Source organism: Hirundo rustica, chromosome 6 (assembly GCF_015227805.2).
Source record: "Hirundo rustica isolate bHirRus1 chromosome 6, bHirRus1.pri.v3, whole genome shotgun sequence".
Lineage (NCBI taxonomy): Eukaryota > Metazoa > Chordata > Aves > Passeriformes > Hirundinidae > Hirundo > Hirundo rustica.
In genome coordinates, this window is record NC_053455.1 from 49,996,717 (window position 1) to 50,020,349 (window position 23,633).

At 38.9% G+C, this 23,633-nt stretch overlaps 1 protein-coding gene across 1 annotated transcript in view; it reads right to left on the minus strand.

Annotated features, from left to right (window-relative positions):
- Positions 1-23,633, minus strand: part of OTOG (otogelin) — a 110,267-nt gene extending 86,634 nt beyond the window's left edge. Inside the window, 15 exon segments of the mRNA XM_040066164.2 lie at positions 4,874-5,019; positions 5,482-5,528; positions 7,103-7,211; positions 8,350-8,475; positions 9,282-9,391; positions 10,296-10,402; positions 11,261-11,391; positions 13,029-13,234; positions 13,612-13,730; positions 14,132-14,286; positions 14,511-14,603; positions 21,936-22,023; positions 23,195-23,249; positions 23,351-23,408; positions 23,533-23,633. Coding sequence (XP_039922098.1) covers positions 4,874-5,019; positions 5,482-5,528; positions 7,103-7,211; positions 8,350-8,475; positions 9,282-9,391; positions 10,296-10,402; positions 11,261-11,391; positions 13,029-13,234; positions 13,612-13,730; positions 14,132-14,286; positions 14,511-14,603; positions 21,936-22,023; positions 23,195-23,249; positions 23,351-23,408; positions 23,533-23,584 — 1,602 coding nt within the window. The 5' untranslated portion in view covers positions 23,585-23,633.

Below are 23,633 nucleotides of genomic sequence, written 5' to 3' on the forward strand. Positions count from 1 at the left end.
TGAACTTCCCCAAGTCAGCGTTGACCTTGCTACATGGTAAAAGACATAACAATCCCAGTCTACATTTTACCCTCCCATTGATCGAGAAGGAAATTAGGTTTCTGACACTCCTACTCAAATCTCTTCACCATGTTCTTGAGACACCAACTTATTTACACTGGCTCAGTGTGGTTGAAATTAAGAGACTGTCCATTCCCTGCCATCTATAGACAAAAGGGGGAAGCACCCAACTGTTGTTTCTTCTGTTCAGCCTCCTTCACTGCAAGACCTTGTAACTATTTAAGAGCTATTCCAGAACAATGACAAAAATTGGGTCCTCTCTTGTCACACTATCTGTTCATTTTATTCTTGATTATGCATCTTCAATGTCTCAATGTCACAACAAAAACATCTCTCTCTGTTCTAAACCATTTTGAGCACAAATTCAAAACTTACACAGACATGTCTGAAATCACTTGGTCAAAGAGCAGTCTAGGTCTCTCTGCAGAAAATTCCACATTGATTAGATCTGGAACTGTTCTGCAGCCAAGGAAAAACCACTAGAGGTGTTGGAGGCTGCATTATTTAGCCCCACTACAGCCAGTGAAGGCATGACTAATGAAGAAACAGTAAAATTTTAAGCATCTTCAGTGCTGAAAGAGGCACTGAAAACGATATAGTCAAGATAACTTCTGGACAATTGCATGAACATCAAAATTATACAGTGAATAGCACCATTCACAGGGTAAAGAGATCAGAATGTTCTCAATTAGAATGCTCAAAGATGTACACTTTCATTCAGCTCTCTCTGACTTTCACTGGGACTTGTCTAATACAGGGCAAATGTTGCCCTGCTTGTTGAAAACCATTCCTAGAGTTGCAAGGATCTCTGGACAGCGCCATGTGGCTCTAACAGATGCTGAACTAGCAGCAGAGTAGATCAGCCATCAGCTCTTCAAATACCACAGACACAAGCACACAAAGTGGTGTGTAAAGATTAAACTACATGCAGAATTTTCCTCTCTCTAGATAATAATGGAACAGTGATCTTTCACCAGCAGATGAAATGATAAAATGAAACTTGAAAATGGAAACTATAAAAATAACTGGAGATATTTCATCAGCTCAACCAGCTCTCATGGAATGACAGTGAAGACAGACATCTGCCTTGTGAAGCCATGCACTTGTAGCTTATCTTGCTCTCTTTCCTCTTTCCTAGGAAACTAGGTTTCTGTGCATTCGATTAGGCAACAATGGCTACAAATTGACAATATTGTTGGTCTTTTAAAAAGCTGAAAATAAAAGAATGTCAGGTGGCATGAAGAGCAGAGGAGAACCAAGAAAACAACCCTCCATAGTATATACATTACTACACAGTATCAACAAAAGCTTTATTATTCCTTCAGGCTTAAAATGAAGGAGAAATTTTGCCTGACAATTGTTCTCTGTTCCGATAGACTGTTTCTTTCACAGCACTGCCCCCGCCAGCTTTCGGCAGCTGTTTTCACAGGAATGGCCATTTCTCTCACTAGATGCTTGGGGGGGGGGGGGAGTGCGGAAATCTATGTTCAAAAGACCTTCTCATCATACAAACTACAAAGCCAGTGAGGCTGTCACCTGAAACTCAGATAAGGCTAAGCTGTGCTGATCACTTGACTGATTCTCCTTCCAGAAAGTGCTTAAACAAAATTTCACATCGTTTTGAAATAACTTGTTGACTGCTTATGTCACCAACTCTAAGGCTCAGGATGACTGGATTCTTTGTGATTCAGCAAGCTAAAATCTCCCCAAGTATTTTCTTTCCACATTTTCTTGTCTGCTTGAATGAGATGGGAGTGATAAGGCTGTTTTAAAGAAGCACGTAAAATCTCAAACCATCAAGAAATATGAGATTCCACATTAACAAATCTTTTAGCTTCCCCTTTCAATTCATTAATTTTAATAAATGGGAGAAAAAGATAATGGAGGGTGCCTGGGGAACTGAAAAGCAGCTCTTCTGCCAAGTGGTACCAGCTGGCTGATAATTAGACACTTGAATAGCTGCACTGAAGTCCCACATTCTTGCATTATACTACAAAAAATGTTCTCACTACCCTCTTACCACCTGTATGCTGATAACTAAGCTAGCAGCATGTAGCCCTGGGACATATCCCATAAGCCTCTGATTATCCACCTGAATGTTAGCATCCAGAATGCTTTAATCAGACCTCTGTAAAATCTATACTTGTTAGTGTGATAAACATTAACTATTTTTTGTTCACTGGAGATCAAATAACTCAAGATAACAGGAAGTTACTATGTTACTATCTAAGCTTATAGGCAAACATACCTTCGCCCATTTCTGTTTTCTCTCTCTACTTGCTTAATCAGCTTTAAGTTTCAGGAATTCCAGCTTACAACTACGGCCTTCATCTCTGCGACCACCGAGGGACAGAAAGAGACCCTCCTAGCAACACGTCACACATACATCATCGGAGGAAAGAAGCAAGATAAAAGCAAGACTGAAAAACCTGCCAATTCACGGCAGTTAGTGGAGCGAGACTCCCCTGCCGTCCAGCGCTGTGTTTGCCTTTGCTTTGCCTGCTGTAATGTAATAAATTCCTATTAGAACTTTTCTTCGTGTTCATAGTCTATTACATTAGGGACTGATCAGGTTACCTTTGTTAAAGTCTAGGTGAAGTATGAAGCCTGACATGCAGTAAGAGTCCAGAGAACCTGGGTTTTTTCACCTACAAACCGCCTGGACACAGAGATACATTAAGCAAAGTCACTAAGTCAGGCAGAAGAAGAATGCAAGAGTTACTGCAAGGCACTTTGCAGTCTCACCAGTGCGGCAGAAAGCCAACTAAGTTTGGTTATCACTCTCCTCAACAAAAATTACCCACAACAATTAAACCAAAAAGCACAATTCTGTCTGTTTTGTACACAGAGAGAAATGTTCCTAACATAAGGGAGTGACACACACATACATACTCTGCCCATTACCATAGCAGATATTTGCTCTATTGATGGGCTTTTCAACAGGTCAGGCTGCAAGGTACCTTGCTGTGGACCTCTGCAAGAAGTTACTTTGGCCTCAACTCTCCTCTGATAAAAAAGTTGCCTAGCCAGTTTCTCGGGGGATTTCCTTTGCTTTTCTTCCATGATATTGCACAGCTACACTATGCACAACCACCTTTCTCAAGCTTCTTGGACTCTGCAAAATTCTAAGACTGTGACACTGACTGAACAGATGCATGCCTGTGCTTACGTTTTGTTTCACAGCTATTTTTTGTTTCATTGAGATGTACTAACATAATTAGCTCTTCAGGATTCCAAGGTTAGCACAGAATGAAGCCAGTCCAACTTGCTAAAATAAAACCAAGCTAACTAAAATACTCACTTGAAGTGGCGAATTGTAACAACAACCAAATACATCTTGAAACAGCCTCAATTTTCCTATAAACTGGAAATACTAGCAGGATCACGAGAATAATGCACATGGAGGTTAAAGCCTAGAAGTTTCGTAAATGTGCATGTCCTTACCAACATTTCATTTCACAGCTCTCACTGTAACACTTCTATCTCAAAGAGCTAAAGACTTAGAGTGTTATACAGCACTTTTACTTGCTATCCAGGAATCCACTTTTTTAATAGTGGTAACTTCTATGCCCTGTCACATATCCCACCTGGTATCCTGATATGCTTCTCCTAGCAACCACAGAAGAGACATTTATTTGTGGATCATCAAATTTCAAAATATATTTGGTCTCTATCCAGTTCAGTGATTTTTCTTACCTCCCAAATTCTCTCATTCTCACTGAGATGAGGAGAATCCCTGCACTGTCTCCTATCTCTTACCTGGATTGCAAATGAAGAATTTCTATTCTAATAAACTTGTCACTGCAACTTTATTCTAACTTTCTACTTAGTCTTTTCTGTCATCCAGAGAATTGGGTTAAAATGCAGAAAACAACTACTGAAACATGCCTTTAGAAAGTGTAGCATCACATTACGTAACCATTTCATTTCCCCAAGGAAATCTTAAGTGCATGAACAATGAAACTGCAGAGAAGCATGATTTCAATCTTTAATGTAAAAGGACTTATAGAATCATACATTTATTTAGAACACAAAAGAAATCTAATGTAGTTACCTCCACAGAAGTACAAAGCAATGGCACTAAACCTGATTTAATGTGAATTATATAATAATGTGGGCCTCACATATAGAGATGGTCTAGAATTAAAGCAAAGTCATATTTAAGGCTATATACACTTCAAATGCCTGTACAGTTGCTTCTAAATAAAAATTATTACAGAAGACCAATGGAGAACATAAATCTGGCCAAGATACAAACTCCTTCTCCAGCTATGAGTCCAACAGCTTGGTAATCATGACTTTAATATAAATGTGGGCCAAATCCTGCCCTTACATGCACATGTAGAACTCAGCGAGAAAAGCCTGATTCCAGAAACCAGCTAAGCTTAGTCACCTGCACTTCCTGTACCATGTATGTATTTTTAAGATCTGTTCTAGCTTGACATAACTTTCTGAAAACTATAAGCCCTATCAAGACTGAAAAAAATAAACTCTCTAGTCAAAAACCTTACCAGTGTTCCATACCTCACACATAGTTTTGTAATACATGCTCAGATATGCACATACAAAATAAAGGAAAGAATGGGTCATGGACATAAGGCAGACAAAATATTTGATGATGCCTGTGCACAGCATCAGAAACTTTCAAATATAAAATAAGACCACCCTTAGAATCACCTTTAATAGCACCCTTAGTATCAGCCATACACATGCCCAGGCTTGTCACTTGCTTTACTTCTGAAATGCTTTTTTGCCCTCCTCAATTAACAGACCCTTCAGGATATAAATATTACAAGAAGGCTGCAAGTCCTACCTGCCCACATGGAGCATTTTGCAGGGATACGGTGAACATTCCAGACGTGCGACTCTTTGCCAGGATATATTGGCAGGTGGCTTGAAAAGTATATTTGCGCCCATCAAAGGTCATGAAGTGGGTGTCTCCTGAAACTGAGCATTCAGCTGAAAAACAAAAAATAGTGCATGTAGATATGTAGCAAATACAGCGTACTCTCCACAGTTATTACTGCTGTAGAGTTAATGCAATTTGATACATTCTGTAACTTATAAAAATGTATTGGTATTACAACCAGGTATTAGGAACATGTTTAGTAACTGAAACTTGTCCTTGCTTTTGTTATGGAGTTCCTACCTGATGCCAGGCCAGGCCATCTGAACTGCTCCACCCCTACAAGGAGGCAATAATATCTGCCATCCTTATATTGTGGGTATTTGATTTGTGGCTCTTAAAAACTGATTTTCAGAAACATTACCACATTTAACTGATAAGCTAGTAAAATTAGTGTGTAGATTGAAATAAAAATGCAAATTACATAATGAAATGTCATATTAATATCTAAAAGTAACATTTACTGAAGTAGGAATTGAGTTTTCAAACAGTTAAGTATACAAGATTTCACATACCTGGACATGTAAAATTTGTACAGATCCACTTTCCTCCAATGCAGGTGCTGAAATCAAAACAAAGAGTTTTCATACTTTTATTCTGTGAATTATACACAGCTCTTCCTCAGTTGTTCTTCCTGGATTCCTTCTCTATAGAATGAGCAGCAAGTGTCTTGAGTCTTACAAAAGGGTACAACAGAGTCATCACTGTCTTTAGAATGGCTGGAAGCTTGTCATGAGGACATGATCATGTGAAATTTCATCTATGCATCCAGTGTCACCATTGTTTCTTTTTTAGCTCCTTAATAACCATTAGAAAAGTTAAGGACTTATAACACTGCGAAGAATAAACACAAGCAATTTGAATCTTATGACTTTTACAGATAAGAATTGTTGGGGTGAACAGAAGTCGCACATCTGCAAGTTCATCCATTTTCTTCAGTTAAGGTGATCCAATAAAAGGCACTCTCTCTTCCTACAAATTTTTCTTTCCAATTTATAAAATTAACTTCGAAATTCCAAAACAGCAGCTTAATGTCACAATTACATGAGGCTCTTTATGTCCAAGTGAGACAACACAAACAGGAGACAAGTCAATATAGTTTTCCTGTTGAGATTTTGAATTCTAGTTTTTTTATTTTTAAGGGAAAGGTCAAAGTGAAAAAAACACCACTAAATATTACAGTATTATCTGCAATATTTGTCATTTTTTCTTCTTCCACATTAATAACTTAATAATTTATCTTTTCCTTAATTGCAAAACTGTTGGGGGTTAAGTTTTCCTGTGGAATTTCCCCCCCTCCCATAAGTTTCTAAGAGACTAAATACTGATGCTTAAGGGGTACTTGACCCACACAAAAGGTAGTAGATCACTTAGTTTGAGGGGGTGGAAAAGGCTGGGGCGGGCAGTGGTGGTCCCCGGGAGCTGAGGGCAGTCTCTTCTTCTCGGAGGACGGTTGGGCGACTGCTGGCTGCGTGAGGAGTCTACCATTAACAGAGGGTCCGGTCCTGGGAATTCTATCATCTGCCAGAGTGCCCGGGAATTCAGAGCCCCTCGCCTGCCCTGCTGGAGCTGGGTCAGCCCCGGTCCAGCCGTCGCGGCTTCTTCAGCCCTGCTCACTTTGCCTGCGGGACACGCCCCCACCCCGCCTCCCGCCTGCTGGGACAACCCACTGTTTCCAGTCATCAGCCTTGGAGTTTTTCCACCGTTTCGGCTCGGTGCTCTCGGGGTCCCAAGGGATCATTCTGCCCGGGACTTGTGAGACAAAGCCCCTCGGGGTCCTTGGTTCTGTTTTATTATTATTATTATTGCTGTTGTTGTTTGTTTGTCCTGTTATATTTACTAGTAAAGGACTGTTATTCCTATTATTCTTTCCCCGTAGCTCTGACTGAAAAAGCCTTTTTCATCTTCCAAATTATAATAACTTGGAGGGAAGGCATTGGAGTTCCCCATTCCTAGAGCGGCCTCACCTCTCCCTAGCAGACACCTGTCTTTTCAAGCCAAGACAAAACGATTTTTTTTATGTAGAAACAGTGAGTACTTATCAGGTTTATCCAATTTCTAAAATAGGCCTTGAAGAAACTGTTTCTTATGATCATTAAAGGATTTGGTCACAACGTAATAAGAAAAATTACTCACCAGTTATTACATTCTTCATAAACCACTGAACCCATTTTAAAGAAACTTCCATGGTAGTCACAAGGACAGTCCATAGGCTTGACACACAATTCATTTTCATAAATTAAGCCTGGAAGAAACAAAAATAACAAGACAAAAGTGAAACATCCATGAAAATGGCTGACTGAGCACTAACAATTATATTCAAGAACAACACCAATGGTCATTCATGTATGATGAATCTTTAGAATATTTATTAGTAATTTTCACCAAAGGAAGTGCATTTGAATTATATTTAAAAAATTATATTTCAGGGATCAAGTCACTAAATTTCTTGAGATACAGTAAACATAGTGCAAATAACAAATATTCAATTACTGGGTGAGAGGGAGTAGAAGCCACATACATGCCCATGCTGCTTTGAGTACCTTTGGCTTATTTTTTTAACACATTTACAAGTCTCTTCCTCTATGGTCCTCATTTTACTGATTTTTTTTCCCTTTTTTCTCTTATTACTACAATTCTTATTATTCTATGCTGACCAGAGGACAAGAATAAAAAAGGCTTAACCAAACCATAAAAGGCATAATTTATGACAAATATGATTAAACTTATAAATAATCAGGGTACATTTAAGAGGCAGGATTTGGAGATCCATGGCATAACTTTCTTTGTCCTCTTTTAGATAGAATTCTTTACACAACAGAAGCCAATAACTAGGAGAAAACTGGATATCAATATCTATTTTGGTGATGAGGGCAAAGTTTTGTTACAGACCACACTGCTAAATACCTTGCTTGCCAGAATCATACAACAGCCTACAAACCTCAGTATCAAAACCTGTTTCTGGCCACAGGAATGAGTTTTATTTATATAATGGTATTGAGTTTTTCTGAGCATCCTAACCAGGAAAAAAAAGTAAAACAGGAAAATCCCAAGCCACCAAAATAATCCTCCCCATACCAACAAAAAACAATCAGCAACCACCACAATCAGGAGGATGTCTGCCCTTAACAGCAGAGCAAAACCCGTTTTTCACTGAAATTGCGTAGCTCTACAGCTAGAACATGGATCCGAGCTGAAACCTATTCCTACCTTTTATAGGGAGGAAAAGGATCTTGTCAGTAAGGAAAACAAGGTCAGCTACCCACACAGTTTAAAAGAGCTCCTGCTTTTAATCTAGTCCGGTCACAGAAGGATGTAAACTTGGGGAGGAACAATGTGAATGTTGCATGGAATCAGGTATGTAATCGAGAAGCCAAACTCACCATCTGGGCAGTAGCAGCCATCAACACAGTGAAGCTCACTGCCAATGCATTGGGACTGTTGATGACATGAAACAGGGCAGCAGTTGATGCATTCACTGTAGGTCAAGGGTTCAGCACAGGTAATGACTGAAATATAGAGACAGGCAGAGGAATGAAAAGTGTAGAACTACTGTCACAGGGCTTAAACGGATTTCACGTGTTTCCTCCAGGTATGTATTTTCTGGCATGTCAGTTAAGTAGCTGTTCCCTAGATAAACATTGCATAAAACAATGGCTTTCCTAGCACACAGAGAATTGATACATATTTACATATTTGCATTCTCTCCATTAAAGGTACATTAAAAAGGAATAATGCTAAATTACACTTTCTCACAGCAGAACTATTTAGATTCTCAGACCATCATCAGAAGCAGTCAGGACACCCATTACCAGAGATTTTTTGGAACCACAGTGGAAATCTTTGGTCATGGATGACAAAACAGTTTTGGTCCTGTGTTCCAGGCTGGTGAACAAATTAGATAACCTCTTTCAAACTTATATTATCTGACTTGAAAGATGAAGTCTTATGCAAGTGCAATTTAAATTTATTTTTAACACTAGTGACACACATCTTATATATCACAGAGCCATGAAGACTTGGGCAATATTTGAAAGAGTAGCTCTGTGAAAATAAAGATGGTTAATAATCTTAGGGAATCACATTGCAATAAGCTTAGTGCTTTAAAAAAATCAGTATAAATTACACATATTAAAGAGAAAATCCATTGCATTTATGTAGACCTGAAGTTAGTTTGACTCACTTAATAGCTTCATTAAGAATTATATGAGTCCAAAATTGGAGAAATGCAAAGAAGTAAAACTATGAAAATTTCAAAAATTTCAAAAAACAAAGAACCAAGCAGCATTTCCAAGTACAAGAGCACAATCATTACCACATGGCTGGAAGTGCACACGCCATCCATGAAGTGGCTTTCCTGCCTGGGCACACGCTCTGGCATACTCAGTGAGTGCTCGACACCAAGTTGTATCATCAGCTGCTGACCTTACACAAACAAAAGGTGGTATTTTGTACCTCCATTCAAACACACACATAACTCCATGAATGTTCCTGCATTGCATTTACCCATGCTGTTTGAATCTACTTTCACAATGCTCTAAGGTATTGTGCTGTTGGGCTAGGTTAAAAGTCTTAAGAGGATAGAAACTTTCTGCCACCCTTGAAGAGAGGTTATCAATATAAGTATCAATACATTTGAGACCTGACACTATTTTTCTGAATAAATCCACAAAAGCCAGAAATACAGCAGTATAAGGAGACTTCAATAAAGGTCTTGATTTTTACAGAAGGAGTAACATCCTGTGGAAAACTCTCAAGAAGGAAGTGTAAAATTTCTACCAGTGAGCCACCAGGGTACAATAAATGGAAATTATCTTCTGACCTGCCTTAATTTTTTTTTTTTTTTAATTTAACTGTCAAAACTGCTCAGACCAGGAATATAGCAAGTTATTAAATGTTAACATAAGTTCAAATGGTTATCATATTCTCTTTTCAATGGATTACCATACAGAAGCCAAACTGACCCAACCACTATGACTTTTCATCATATCAAGAAGGCTTTAGAATGGCAGAAAGCATCGAGGATGTTACACATTCAGAATCAAACAGATGACATATTCAAGGGAGATAAACTAACACAACTGGAAAATATCTAGGCCTGTCTTTGGTCATTCTTATGCCAAAGAAAGCAGGAACAACTCCACAACATTCCACAGCAGTAAAACTAGAACATGTGAGAAAAGCAAGATAACAAAACAATGTTAGATAAAATTTTTCATGCAGAGAAAGCTACAAATCTGTTAAATGAACATTTATAATTCATTCTTATCACAGAAGGACCACGGCTTTTTTATAATAGCTTTGGAATCAGCCAAAAGCATTCACTTACGTGCAGAGATCGTTTGTGCAGCTTGCCATAAAAGAAAGGGGACTCACATACTCATGACATTGTTTAAATGGGGGATGTAACAGGGTATTACACAGAGCATATGCCCTCTGAAATGAAAGAGACAGCTGTTGTAACATGGTTTTCAAAAATAAACATAAGCAGAATAAAATAGATTGCAGTGGAAAATCAGAATAAGCATTTGTCTGCATCTAGGAATCACTTTCCTCTCACCAAATAGAAGCAGTATTTAGCCACACACTGCTCTCCATGTCAAAGTTTCTATAACACTGAATCTTTTATCCAAGGTCATAGAAGTAAAACATATCCCTTCCCCAAAAATGGCACTGAGAATTTTGCAACTAAGCCAAGACAACCTGCAAAAAGCCTCCATTTTAATTAAATTACACAGTAAAAGGCAAGAGAAATAAACCATAGCTAGCATCAGCTTTAGTTTCAAAGCACTTTAATTTAAGGGTTACATCCTGAAAATTAAAGTAAAAGGAAAAATTACTACAAAGACATGGAAAAAAGCAAAAATAGTTCTCTTTTCAAACATTAGCTGTGCTCCAACTCTTGTTTTGCTTCCCTGCTTCTTTCTATACTTCCTATGGATAAGTTCTAGAAGAATCCCGTAATTTACAATTTGCCACTCATTCAGCTTTATAGTCAAACACTTCTATTGGTGGGTATGCAGACAGTCCAAATATTTGAAAATATCAAGAATTAAATACAGAAGAAAATGGGCGGGGGGGGGGGGGGGTGGTGATAAGAGGACAAGTGAAGACTTGCTGCAGCAAATCTTTATTTATCAATTCATCTCTCCCAAAAAAAGATGCAAATATTTCCAGTCTCCTTCAAAGCATTAAAAGTTGTCAAGTTATTAATTGAAAATTAAAATTAGGTAAAATTCTTTCTCCAACTGGGATCACCAGCTGTGGCAATAATCCTTTTGTGTTGATCCAAACCTGAAGAGATTCGTGGCTCTGTGTCAGGCACGGTGGTTCATTGAGAAGAGATTTATCCCAATCATGTGTTCCTTGTGGAGGATTTTCCTGCCAGCTCTCTACGAATTCTGTTACATCATCTGTCAGTTTTCCTAGACAAGACACACACACAGAGTCATATGGTGACTTAGAAGAACAGCAGTGTTTCTATAGGATTTCCCAGGGAAATATTTCAAAAACCAAAGCACATCAAGAAGAGAACATCTAACCCTCTCTACTACTAAGTGAATCAGCTGATCCTCTCAAGAAGCAAAAAATACTTTTAAAAGGAGCTACAGAAGTGGGATTTTGGATGGCAGAAAGCAGCTTACTCAAGCAATTTGGCAAGGAAGGGACTTAAGTGAGAACAACTGTGCCTGCCTTAGTCCACCAATGGAATAAAGGAAAGAAAAGCTTTAATAAAAAGCTTAAATAAACTAATAAATAATACACTGGTCTATGCTGCTACTTTATAAAAAGCTCCCAACAGGGAGTCTAAAACCCAGGAAAGATGAGGCATTCCTAGGTCACTGCAACGGTACAAAATGATTGTCTGAATTAGCCAAATACGGATGTGACTCTTATTTAAGCAGAAATGTCCATACCAGGGTTAAACAAACTAATCCATCATTATTATTTTTATTCACCTGGGACACGTGATGTCGATTGGATTGGATACTGCTTGGATTATCCACAAATGCACATCTTACCACATCTTTATTACTACTGCTCCCCAAGCCAAGTGGATAAAGCTCATGCACAGTGAATCAACTTGTGCTACAAACACAGCTTTAAGGGATGGAGACACTGAGAAAGGTGAGAGGAGAGGGAAAAGTCTCTGAGGAAATGAGCCCTTGATTATGGTATTAGTATGAACAACTTGATTTAGTCAGCAAAGTATTAGTGGAGGTAATGACTGTTAACAGTGCAGGACTGGTGCTTTCAGAAACTGAGTGGAGCGCACTAACAACAGAGGAAACCACATCCACTCTGAGCTTTGAAGCAGTGCTCTACAGAAATATCCTCAAGTTAAAGAGGAGGAGTCAACAGTTAAACAGCTCAAAGCAATGATTTCCTGATGTTTTTATGGCCTCACTTGGGATACTTTTCAAGGCATCTGATCTTTTTCTCCTGTTGGTTTGTATTTTTTTTTCCTTACTCATTTTATAGATGTTTTCACTCACTATTTACTGAAAGCCAAGCCTTTTGGAAGTGTCTGAAGTAGACACTGAGAGATTACTGATTATTTCTGAAAGCGTTAGCACATATGAAATGCCAGATCAAACAGGATTTTACCATTTTTATTAATTTGATTCACTAATTATTGACTTACTTCCAATAGTAATACCTCAGACTTTCATGGGCCACAAAATTTCTAGAAGGGCAGTGAACATTTAAAACAGATTTTAGCTTTCAGGTCCCAGGAAACTGAAGTACAAATACCACTGCAGGTAACTGAATAAGACAGCTTTAAGATCTTTCTCCCTAGAGCCCCACCTACATTGAAATTGGTCCTCTTTACAAAATATCATTTAGCAGAATCATTTCCATATCATATTTTCCATTTCAAAAAGTCACCTATCTTAAATTCAATTGGCATTGCTAAGCAAAGTAACATTTATTTTGACAGGGAAAAAAACAAAACAAAACAAAACAAACAAAACAAAACAAAAAAAACCCACCACCAACCAAACCCTAAAACCCCCCAAAACTACTACATTACACAACAGGGATTATCTTAAATACTCACCATAACTAGTTTCCAGTTCATCCTGCAGAATAGCATTATTGTTTCCACAGAGTCCATGGGTTTTGCCCAGGTACTCTGGTGCCATTTTGATGTACACTGCAGATGTACCATCCCAAGCCAGGGTAAAGGCATACTGGTGCCTGACCAGGAAGTATCCAGCTAGTTTCTGGATGTGTAAGTTTCCAATAACATAAGGCAATTGTACTCTGGCATGACACACAGAAACAAAAATAGTATCACATTAGAAAATGTAACCATTAAAAATAAATTACTTGCTGATGCCTTCCTCATACAACTGAAAATCTCTGATGTAAATATTGAGTAACTTCACTAAACCAGAAGAATTTGCAAATAACAAATAACAAAAATCATGAATGCCAATGATTATACTTAATTCCGTATACCATTAATTATGGTATCACCTTTCTCAGACACTACTCTGTAAATGTAAAGTAATTATTGCAGCTGTGGTCTGGATACTTTTCCAGCTTACCAAGGAATCAGTTTACATCTCTGTTATCAAAATGGTACCATGATATTAACTCCAGTGTAACTATACCATTAGAAACACGACTACAATTACCCAAATCCTTTGTAGGTGACTTCACTGCTCATCTTTATCTGTTCATCTCCAGAAAAGAATAAACTAATGGACCTTTTGCAGGAATAAGGAGAAGAATGACATTCAGGATCATTATTCACCTGCCAAATAAAATCACAAAAGTCAACGGTTTAATCAAATTCTTTGTAATAAACATGTTACAAAACGAAAATTCCCAAATCTGCTCAGCATGGGAACAAGAAGTTTGGTCCCCCTCTTGTGGAAAAAACTGAGCAGTGCTTTCATAAGCATGGTCATGGAGTGGTCTTTTCACAGCTTTGAGTGAACAAAGCAGACTTTGGAAGGACACACATCGGTTTTATTCCAGCTGCTTACATTCTATGTTGTGGCAACTCGTAGACCACATCATGTTATAATCACATCTAGATTGAGTTTTACAACCCCCTATTATGATCTCAAGTTATTTTCAATCTCTTAAAATTAATACATCATTAGTATGTTCCACAATAGATAAAAATAATGTAGAAGTACCATTCCCTACCTGTATGGAAAAGCTCTGTTCATCTAATTCAGTGTGTCTCACAAGGGCATACGTGGATTTCCCAGAAAAGTAATAATAGAGTCCATCAAAAGTTTCAAAATTATATTGGCCCCATGTCCTGCATATATGATCTCTTTCAGCACCTGTGTTGTACACTAACAAAAGGAGAGTCACTTGGGACACAGCCCTGGTTTTTTGATACGAACAAGAGTTGAGATGGGGCAGTGCATGTGACATGCTGTGAAATATAATGACATAAAAGAGAGGAGGGAGAAAGTGCTACAGCATGAAGGGAGCCTTTAGGCAGAGAGTAGTCATTGTAGCTGTGGGAAAATGAGTACAATCCCAGAAACCCAGTCAGATTTCTCTCTTTACACACCTGTCTGGCATCTCGGTCCCGTTGCGTTAAATCGAGTGCAGTTGCACAGCTCTCTGTAGACACATTCACCTCCATTAAAACATGTAAGTGAATCTGCATGGAAAAAACCAAGGCATGTCAAAAATAAATTCTGATATTTTTCTTTCTGAAGACCCAGTTCTTTCACTGAATGGAACTCTGAGAATGACAGGAGTTGCTAACCTAGCCTTACAGGGTCCTGGGGAATTTAAATGGTCCCACAAAAATGAAACAGTGTGAAAGCTTCAACTCAAGTTATACACCCAGATTAATAAATCTATTGCACCTTTAGAGAAGCCAAATCAAAACGTTTGTGACACCTGTTAGTCTGACATGTTTTCAGTCCCCTAAGCAATGAATAGAAGACGTGAACAAGTACTGCACCACAAAGGAGCCCAGTACCTACATCCACACACATCACACACTCTACCAGGATGAGAGCAGGCTACCTTAGAAATACATATGTTCTGATCCCAGCTGGGTATCTTGACCTGCCTGCCCTCCTTCCATCTCACAGCTTCTAACTACACCAACCACAAGCACTTTCCATAAAGACACAAATGCCTGACTTGCAACGACAGGTTTGGGCTTGAGGGAGGGCTTTTTTAAATTTCTATTTTCCCCGTAAAGATACCTATCAAAATATTGATATTGCGAAAACAAAATTTTTCACAGTCTAAAGAAAAATGTGCACAAGCAGAAACAAAGTTTCCTGTTACTAAATTTAAACTTCACAATTAAATCTTTCTTTAAAAATTGTGACCTATTTACTTATTCCACTAGTATTTGCTCCTATAAAGTTTGTTTAAGAAAGGATTTTAATTTTAGTAACTTACTATTATGCAATCATAGTAGTTTTTGTACTTGAGAATACAAATTGAGATTGCTCCTGTTGAAGAAAGCAGACGAGTTGTCAAAAGAGACTGTTTCAGAAAGATACAAACTGAAGGCTCAGCGTTCTTTTCTTTATCTTTACAAATACATCATTCCTGAAAAGTAATCCTGGAAAAGCTTGGGTTGGAAAGGACCTTAAAGATAATCTCATTCCAACCCCACTGGACGAGGTCTCCCAGAGCCCTATCCCAGCTGGCCTTGAACACTTCCAAGGATGGGCCATCCACACTTCTCTGAGCAACCCTTTCTAGCATCTCACCACCCTTATAGTAAATGATTTCTTATTAATATCTTATCTAAACCTACTCCCTTTCAACTTCAAGCCATTATCATTTCCATTTGCAATCGCATAATAAACAATTGTTTGAAAATTTTTTAAATTGCCAAAAAATTAATTTTGATTCCCTTGGTTTCAACAAGCAGTCTCTTACCCTTCAGCAAGAGAAAAAAAAAAAAAAAAAATTAAGGCCATGCTCAAAAGAACAAGGCAGACAGACAAACTGAAAGGCAATGCTTCTTTGCCTGCAAGCTGAACTATCCTGCTCCTTTCCCTGCCAGCCATCAGGTCAATAAAAACCAATGCAAGCACCATGCAGAAAGGTCCTTACCTGCACTGACTGAGCCATCTCATTTACATGCTCACAGGGACCAATCTTGTCAATAACGCAAAAGCCTGTTCCTCTTGTCAAGAGAGGCAGACATTGATCTCTTTCACCTTGAGAATTGTGAGACCTGTGTAACCAGAGCTCTGGTCTCTGTTCTTTGCTGCTCTAAGATTATGTTCTGTTGCCTGTCCAGTTAGAGTAATGTGCAATTAGGCTGCAAGTCATGTTCCACTTGAGCTGTAGAGGAAGCTAGCCCCCTTTTGATGTTTCAGGTTCAATGATTCCACTCTAAGCATGGCTCAGGTAACCAGCTCCAAGCCACATTTGTTCAGATTGTGCAAACAGTCAGCTGACCTGGGGACCCTTGCTGTCACTGTGTAAGATCTCTCTGGCTCTCTTTTAGACAGAAAGGGTGTTAGTCAAACCTGAATCAGAAAAATCAAATTACTCAATCATGAGCATTTCTTCTTTATGAAGATCTCTTTTTTCTGTATGTGTGTGATTCTAAAAAAAGTATGATCATCTCAGCTGCTATATTTGTTTATATCCCTCTTTACATCATTGTTAAGTGTCTTTCCTTACACTGCATAGAAGAGCTGCGTGTGCAAACAGTAGTTATTCTTAAGCAGGTAATGAGGAAAGTAGTGTTTCAGATCACATTTAGTGCTCTACTACTGTAAATGTGGCCTCCTTTAATTATCCCATTCTGCTCCATTAACAGCGAAATACTTCCTAAAGTATTCAGAATAAATATCCTGTAACAAGGGGTTCATTCTAATCTTTGTCATTAAAGGAATATGAGCTCTCCAAATAAGCTAACCCATATGACCACATCAAAACTTTATCTCTCCTAGAGAAATGTGAGATTAATACTTGCAGAAAGGGAAAATACACCAAGACTATCCAAAAGTTAAAATTAGGAAAACTTACAGAAGGATATTTTGTCCTTCATTAATCTAAAAGTGACACCTGTTAAAAACTCCTCAGTTCCCCTTTCCCATCTGACACTATGCCAGTTGAATGCCCTGGGTTGGAATCTGAAACTGAAAACTGGTGAGACTTTTCTAGCAGAAAAGCAGCACGATTTGACTCACATAAGTAAAAATGGCATTTCTAATCAGTGTTGCCACTAGAACCTTCAGATCACCATTGCTGTAATGAAGCAATCAGCCTCAAATTCCTTCTTTATCAAATGAGGTGAAGACCTGGGATCATCCTGCAACACAGGTCTGAATTCTTCTGTTGTTCTCAGCTTAAATACTTTAACCCCTCGTAAGTACTGACTAGGCTGCAGCCCCATGGGTAGGGTTATTTTAGTCCCTTGAGCACACGGACCTCCTTTTCAGTTCATCCCCCTATTAAATTCTTCTGTGAGCAGTAGCAGGGTCCATTATTTATCACAGCTTTTGAAAAAGTGTGACTTTTTCATCTTGAATGTTGAAAGCTCAAGAGGAACATGACTTGCAGCCTAATTACACTTTATTGTAACTGAACAGTCAACAGGGCATAATCTTAGAGAAGCAAAGAACAGAGACCAGAGCTCCGGTTACACAGGTCTCACAACATTCAAGATGAGTAAGTAATCCAGTCCACATCACTGCAAGGGGTTCTGCAGAGCAGGGTCCAAGCTTCACAGAGACATACCTTAGCAGCATCATGAGAGTGGTTCAAAGGCATCCTGCCTCTTCATCAAAATACACATTTATTTTGAAATATTATTACTGATACAATATATTTTTGTGGTTTTGCATCTCTGATATGCACACTTAACTTTGTCTGCTTTCTTACATTACTTCTTCTGCTATGAATACTTAAAATCTCTTGAATTTATTTCAGTTCAAATTGAACTCTATGTTCTGACTTGCTCATCCACAATTTGGTCTTCTGATCAAACATGCTCATTAGGAATAAAATAATTTATATAGTGTGGAGCCCTTCAGCATGAAGTGAGAGAGAGTCACTAAAGAAATGCTCTCCTCTTGGAGCACAAGGAGGTAACTGCACAGAAAACTTCTCTACATATTCCACACAAAAGGTAAGATACTAAATCAAAGAGATATCTAAATTAAAGCTTTTTAACTTTCACTCAAGAAAATACCCATTTTGAAATACTTGATTTTTGCTTTAACTATCACATGAATACAAATTCTTGAGCTCAGGTCTGACCTCACAGTAATACACCATTATCACCAGAACGCTACTAATTCTTGAAGATTCGTGCCTGATGTGTACCATCCTACAAGTATTTTTCTGTAAAACATGAAGCATTTCTTAGTGCTACTATTTTTTCTATTATTTAAGATACAGCATAAAAAAAATGCTTAATGCAAAATAGTAGACACAGGTTTCCTTTCAGGGTATTCATTACTACATTCACCTGGATAGAAACATTTAAGTATGAAAGATTAATTTAGAGATCTGTAGTGATAAAGTATTACAAGAGAGAGAAAAGATCCAGCCCATGACTTCAGTTCTTATGATTCTGCCTAGATATCAACTTTGACCCAAACAGTTTTAGAAATTTGGAGAAAGAGACAGGAATTATATTTTTCAGAATTCTTTAAAAATCACACATTTTTAAAGTAGCTATGAATGAGTTGAAGAGTACTTCAGTTGAAGTGTCTGAAGGTAAACACAGTACTAAAATGACCAATTATTTAAAAATCAACAAATTTTATTCTTGAATGGAAAGGTGAAAAGACAAAGCAGATCAGGATAAGAATTTGCAAGAAACCTAAATTAGATCTAGAGCCACACATAAGAGTAGAATATATGCTTAAAATGTAATATTTAAATTTTTGCAGTCAACATCCTTGAAAGTCTATATTTTGTAACTCTGCATAATTTCCACTGCACGTTTCTCCAGGTGCAAGCTTTCAGGTGCTCCTTCAGCTGTGGGAGAATTAATACAATTATTTCCTGCATTCTTTTTTACCCTTCAACTGCATAGTCTTTGAAAGCACATGCCTGCAGTGGCATAGGTTTTCCCTGGCATACAGGCTTCAGCAGGATGCAATACAGCCCAGGGCTAAGGGCCCCCTTTCTCTAGGATGTAAAATTTTCCTCTCCGGGATTCTGAGGCCAATGAGTTGGATGCAATTTTAACCCTTTAATTCCAAGAGCCTTCCAGTTAGCTGCATATTTTCTGCTCTGGTACATCTCCTGAAAACAGTTCTCAAGCACACATTGTAAGGGACAAGTATCTTCTACGACTTCTGTGACGCATGCCTGCTACAGCAATCCAACACAAGAAAATTTGTAGTGTTTAGAATGTTAAAAAATCTCAGTAGTAGTCTGAATACTTCCAGAAATAATCTGGTTTGCCTGCCCCAAGTTCTTAATGTGCTTTAGCTCAAGAGTTTCCTGTTTCAGGCTTTGGGGTTTTTTTACACTTCTTTGTTGTTTTTTAATTTTGCATGAATAAGATTTGTGTGGAAGGAAGTTAAAAGTTTAACAGCTACATAAACTACACGTCCACTGCAATTTTTCTGATACACATTTCAAATCCTATGTTCCCTGGCTATGAGAGTCTAACAGAACTTTTCTCTTGGCATTTGCTTCTGCTATAGCAAATTTTTTGTTCCATTGACAGATAAGACATGACATCACTTTCTGAAATGCTTTCAATTGACTAATACAACACAAAGGTTAAGAGATCTCTTGCAAAAGTCATGCACTCGTTCCATATAAAATACATTACTTCGTCTTCATAGAGTTACAGAATGCAAGAAAAACTTCTATTGTGGGAAGAACTGACTGTAATATAATTCTTTTATAATCACAGTTCTACAAGTATTTCAATGAATCATTTTCTTAGAGACATTGCTAAGTAGAAAGCAGTTACCTCGCTGTTTTGGTTTGTGTTGTCATTGATTTGGGTTTCCATTTGTTCAGGTTTTTAAACAAAAAGGGTTTATTATTTCATATATCCTCAGATGTTTGCACTCCATGGACAGAGTTATAGCAGCTTGCATCTATCTCTCTTTAAATTGGAGAGACCAAAAGGAAAACTATTTTTCTAAGTATTAGGAGCACTGTACAAAACAGATCAGGTTATTCTTTTGTTTCTTAATGTGTCTTTTACACACAGACAACAATAGATTCCATTTACCACACACGTTACTGTGATTTAAAAAGGAAACTTCCAAACTTCCAAGCCTATGTATTCCACTATTTTAAAGAGTTTAATAACGCTGATTCTATCTGTCTTCAAGTAGGGGCAATCACTGATAATTTTTAAGGCTTGTCTTCAACAACATCCCCTTTCCAAAGCAAGTTCATTAGGAACGGAAAACCCACATGGAATATTTTGCCTCACAGAAATATAAATTAGAAAGAAAACAAAAACTTTGTACTATTACATCCAGAGAGAGCAATAAAACCTAATTCTTGCCATCATAACCACATTCTCCTTTAGAAGCTTAGCCATGTGAAAAGTTAAGCATGAGACATCTGTAAATATTTTATTCTCCCCAGCTCCACATTTGTTCTTCCATCTCTTAAATATTAGGCCTGTTTAAGACGCAATAAATTTGCACATAAACCCTTGACAAAAGCTCTTTAATAGAAGTCTCGCAAAGGGTTTACATGTGTGGTTTTTATTGTACACTTAGACAGTAACACATCTTAGAAGTTTTTTTCCAGACCTGAAGCAAAAAATGAAACCTACTAGTCCCAATTAAAGAAACCTTCACTAGGCAAAGACTAATCCTAGGGAAACAAACAATTATTATGACAACAAGTTTTCCAGCATGATCTGCATATCTTCTCTTTGTAAGCAGCTTTATTTAGTATTTAAAAAAAAAAAAAAAAAAAAAAAGCATAACTTCTTGGTCAATAAGATCGTGCAACCCTCAAAAACAGAAGAATTTTCATTAGTATAGAGTGCCAGGTTTCTAAAGCAATTTTATCACACACAATATAGCTATGATTTTTTTTTTTTCATGTACTGGAGAGAGATTCATAGGTAATTACTTTTATTTAAGGAATATTACCTGTCTCTAAACTACTGTATCATTCCTCTATGTTCAGCTACACACTTCCCAAAAGTTTCTGAAAACAGTGTGTATGAAAGATACTAAAAGCTTTTGGGGATGACACAACCTTGGTCACAATTTAGGAGTCCATTCCACACATCATCTTGCCTTTTGGGCTGTAAAGCTATGGGATGCAAATTGAGACTATTCCCTATGAGGTAGGTCCCACATCCAATGCAATCAGGCTGACTGAAGAGAAACTAGAGGGCTTGCATGACTGATTAAGTTACTCTGAATTATTTTGCCTCATTCTTCTCCTTTGTAAAAGACAAGCACGACAAAGACCCTTCTCAGACTTAACACAAGGGTAAAATCTTTAACCTTTTGCAAAGATATTTTAAGCCTGTCCACTTCACTTTGTAAAAGAAGATGAATCAAAAAACCAAAGATGGACATTCTTCAAGCAAATGCCCACTACTGCAAGCTGGTGGTAAAAAGGACCTTATACTGCTAACCCATAGATCATACGCACAAAAAGTATCTGCGGGTTACCGCAGTAGAAACAAACAATCTCCAAGCACAAAAAAGGCACAGGACATGCCATTTAATGGTGTCTAGACATCAATCCGCATTTTTAGGTATATCACTATAAGAGAAGATTTTCTTTCTGAAAACGCTTTGTACAAAGCTTGCAGTTAGGAATAATCTTTCAATATATCAAATCAGAACCAGGTGTAAACTTAAAGCTAGGTGAAAGTCCATGACAAGTTTCCATACTCCTGGATACCTTTGAGACCAACCAAGGTAGAGCCTCATCATCACTAAGGCCTGTAATAGCTATCTTAGGATTTTTGTCCTTCCTAAGAAGGATTAAACAATGCAGAAGAAAGGGACAAGAGAAGTCACTTTATGTAGAAACATAAATAACTTACTGGATGGTCCGCATTTCATACTGTGAATTCTCCTTTTCCGAGAGGACAGTGTTGTAGGTGAAGTGTTATAAACTGCCATTCCAGACTCCTTTCAGAAAGAACAAAGAAATCAGCAGCTACAAACAAGACACCTGAAAGTCTCTCCAGTCTATCAGTAAATTTATCATTTTTAGAAAGATCATTACTTTGCATTGGCTTATTACAAAATTCTAAAAAAACTCCATTGTAAAGTAAAAAGTATACTCTACTCAAGACTCCAATATTTTCTCTTCTTCCAAAACAAACTTCTTGCTGAAGATTTCTGCTCAGTAGGTTAGCCCAGAAACAAAAAAATTATTACTATATCTTGAGTACTTGGTGGGAGAACCTAAATCCAGGAATATTCACTATTACTGGTGCTTGATTTGGTTACTGTTTGCAGTTATGTGACATTTTTTCTTTGCTAAGCTTTTCTCAGAAAGAGGAGGGAGAAAGCAGAGAAAAAGGTGACTCCCTCCGAGGAGCCACGAACAACAACTACAAAGCAATCCTCCCTTTTCCCGCCCTCGAACAAGGGAGTGAGAGCCACACACCCTAATTACGTTTCAGCAGCGTGCCATGAGTGACACAGTCGAGTTGCCAAGATAAACCACATCCAAAAACCTGAGTGCTGAGCTGTAGTGACCCGACATTGCCAGCTCGTTTACCTCTATCGAGAAGCAAAAAGCTCCCACAAAGCAATTGTTGCTGATGAGCCAGACCACACCTCAGCTTTTCCTCGAGCAAGGATGTTTTGTACAACACAACTTCTTGAACAAGGTAGTCATACAATCTTCTCTTGCTGCTTTAACACTAAACTTTCTTTCAGGATTGATAGTCCTCGTGGCTGGGATAAAAAACACACTCGAGGGCAATCCTGAAGAACCATTAAGGGTAGAACAGCCACCCAAAACACCGACGGTATCACAGCAACATACAGATATATTATTGAGACAAGACAAGAGAAGCGCATTATCCTGATGACAACCAGCACGCCCATCCCTCTGTCCCGCACCGCCAGCACCTCTCAGAGGGGTCTCCCCGGGCAGCGGCGTAGGGAAACCTCGCACCACCTGAGCTCATCAGCCTCATGAGCCCCAGATGCAATGTGGTGGATGCCCTGTGTCCGGGGTCTGCCCAGCGGGAAGCTGCGCATCCCAGCGGCCCGGTCTCCCCAATGAGGTGCCTGCCCGGCCCCGCGGTGCCCGCCCGCCGCTCCTCAGCCCGGCCCGCATCCTCACCTGCCCCGCCGCGCCCAGGCCACCCCTGCTCCCGGGTCCCGCGATGCTGCCTCGGCTGAAGGGGGAGAAAAGAGCAGGGTTGGGTTGGCTTGGCCCGGGCAGCGCATTCACCCAACCAGCCCGGACAGAGCCCGGCTGTACCCGGCCGGCTCTTACCTGGGGAGTGGCAGGTCCCTGTCGGCCGGGAGCGGAGCCCGAGCACCCCACGGAAGGGCTGGAAGGCAACGGCAGAAGGTTAGTGATGGCCAGGTTAGTGATGACCAGGACTGCCCTACCCGCCCTCCGATGCTATTATTCCATGCTATGCTATGCCGTTCCCCGGCCGGCGGGACACTCACCCGAGGGCAGCCAGGCACACAGCAGCGCTCCGAGGAGAAGCCGAATCTCCATGAGGGCGGTAGAGACTTCCCGCGGAGCTCCTGCCGCTACCTGAGCCCCG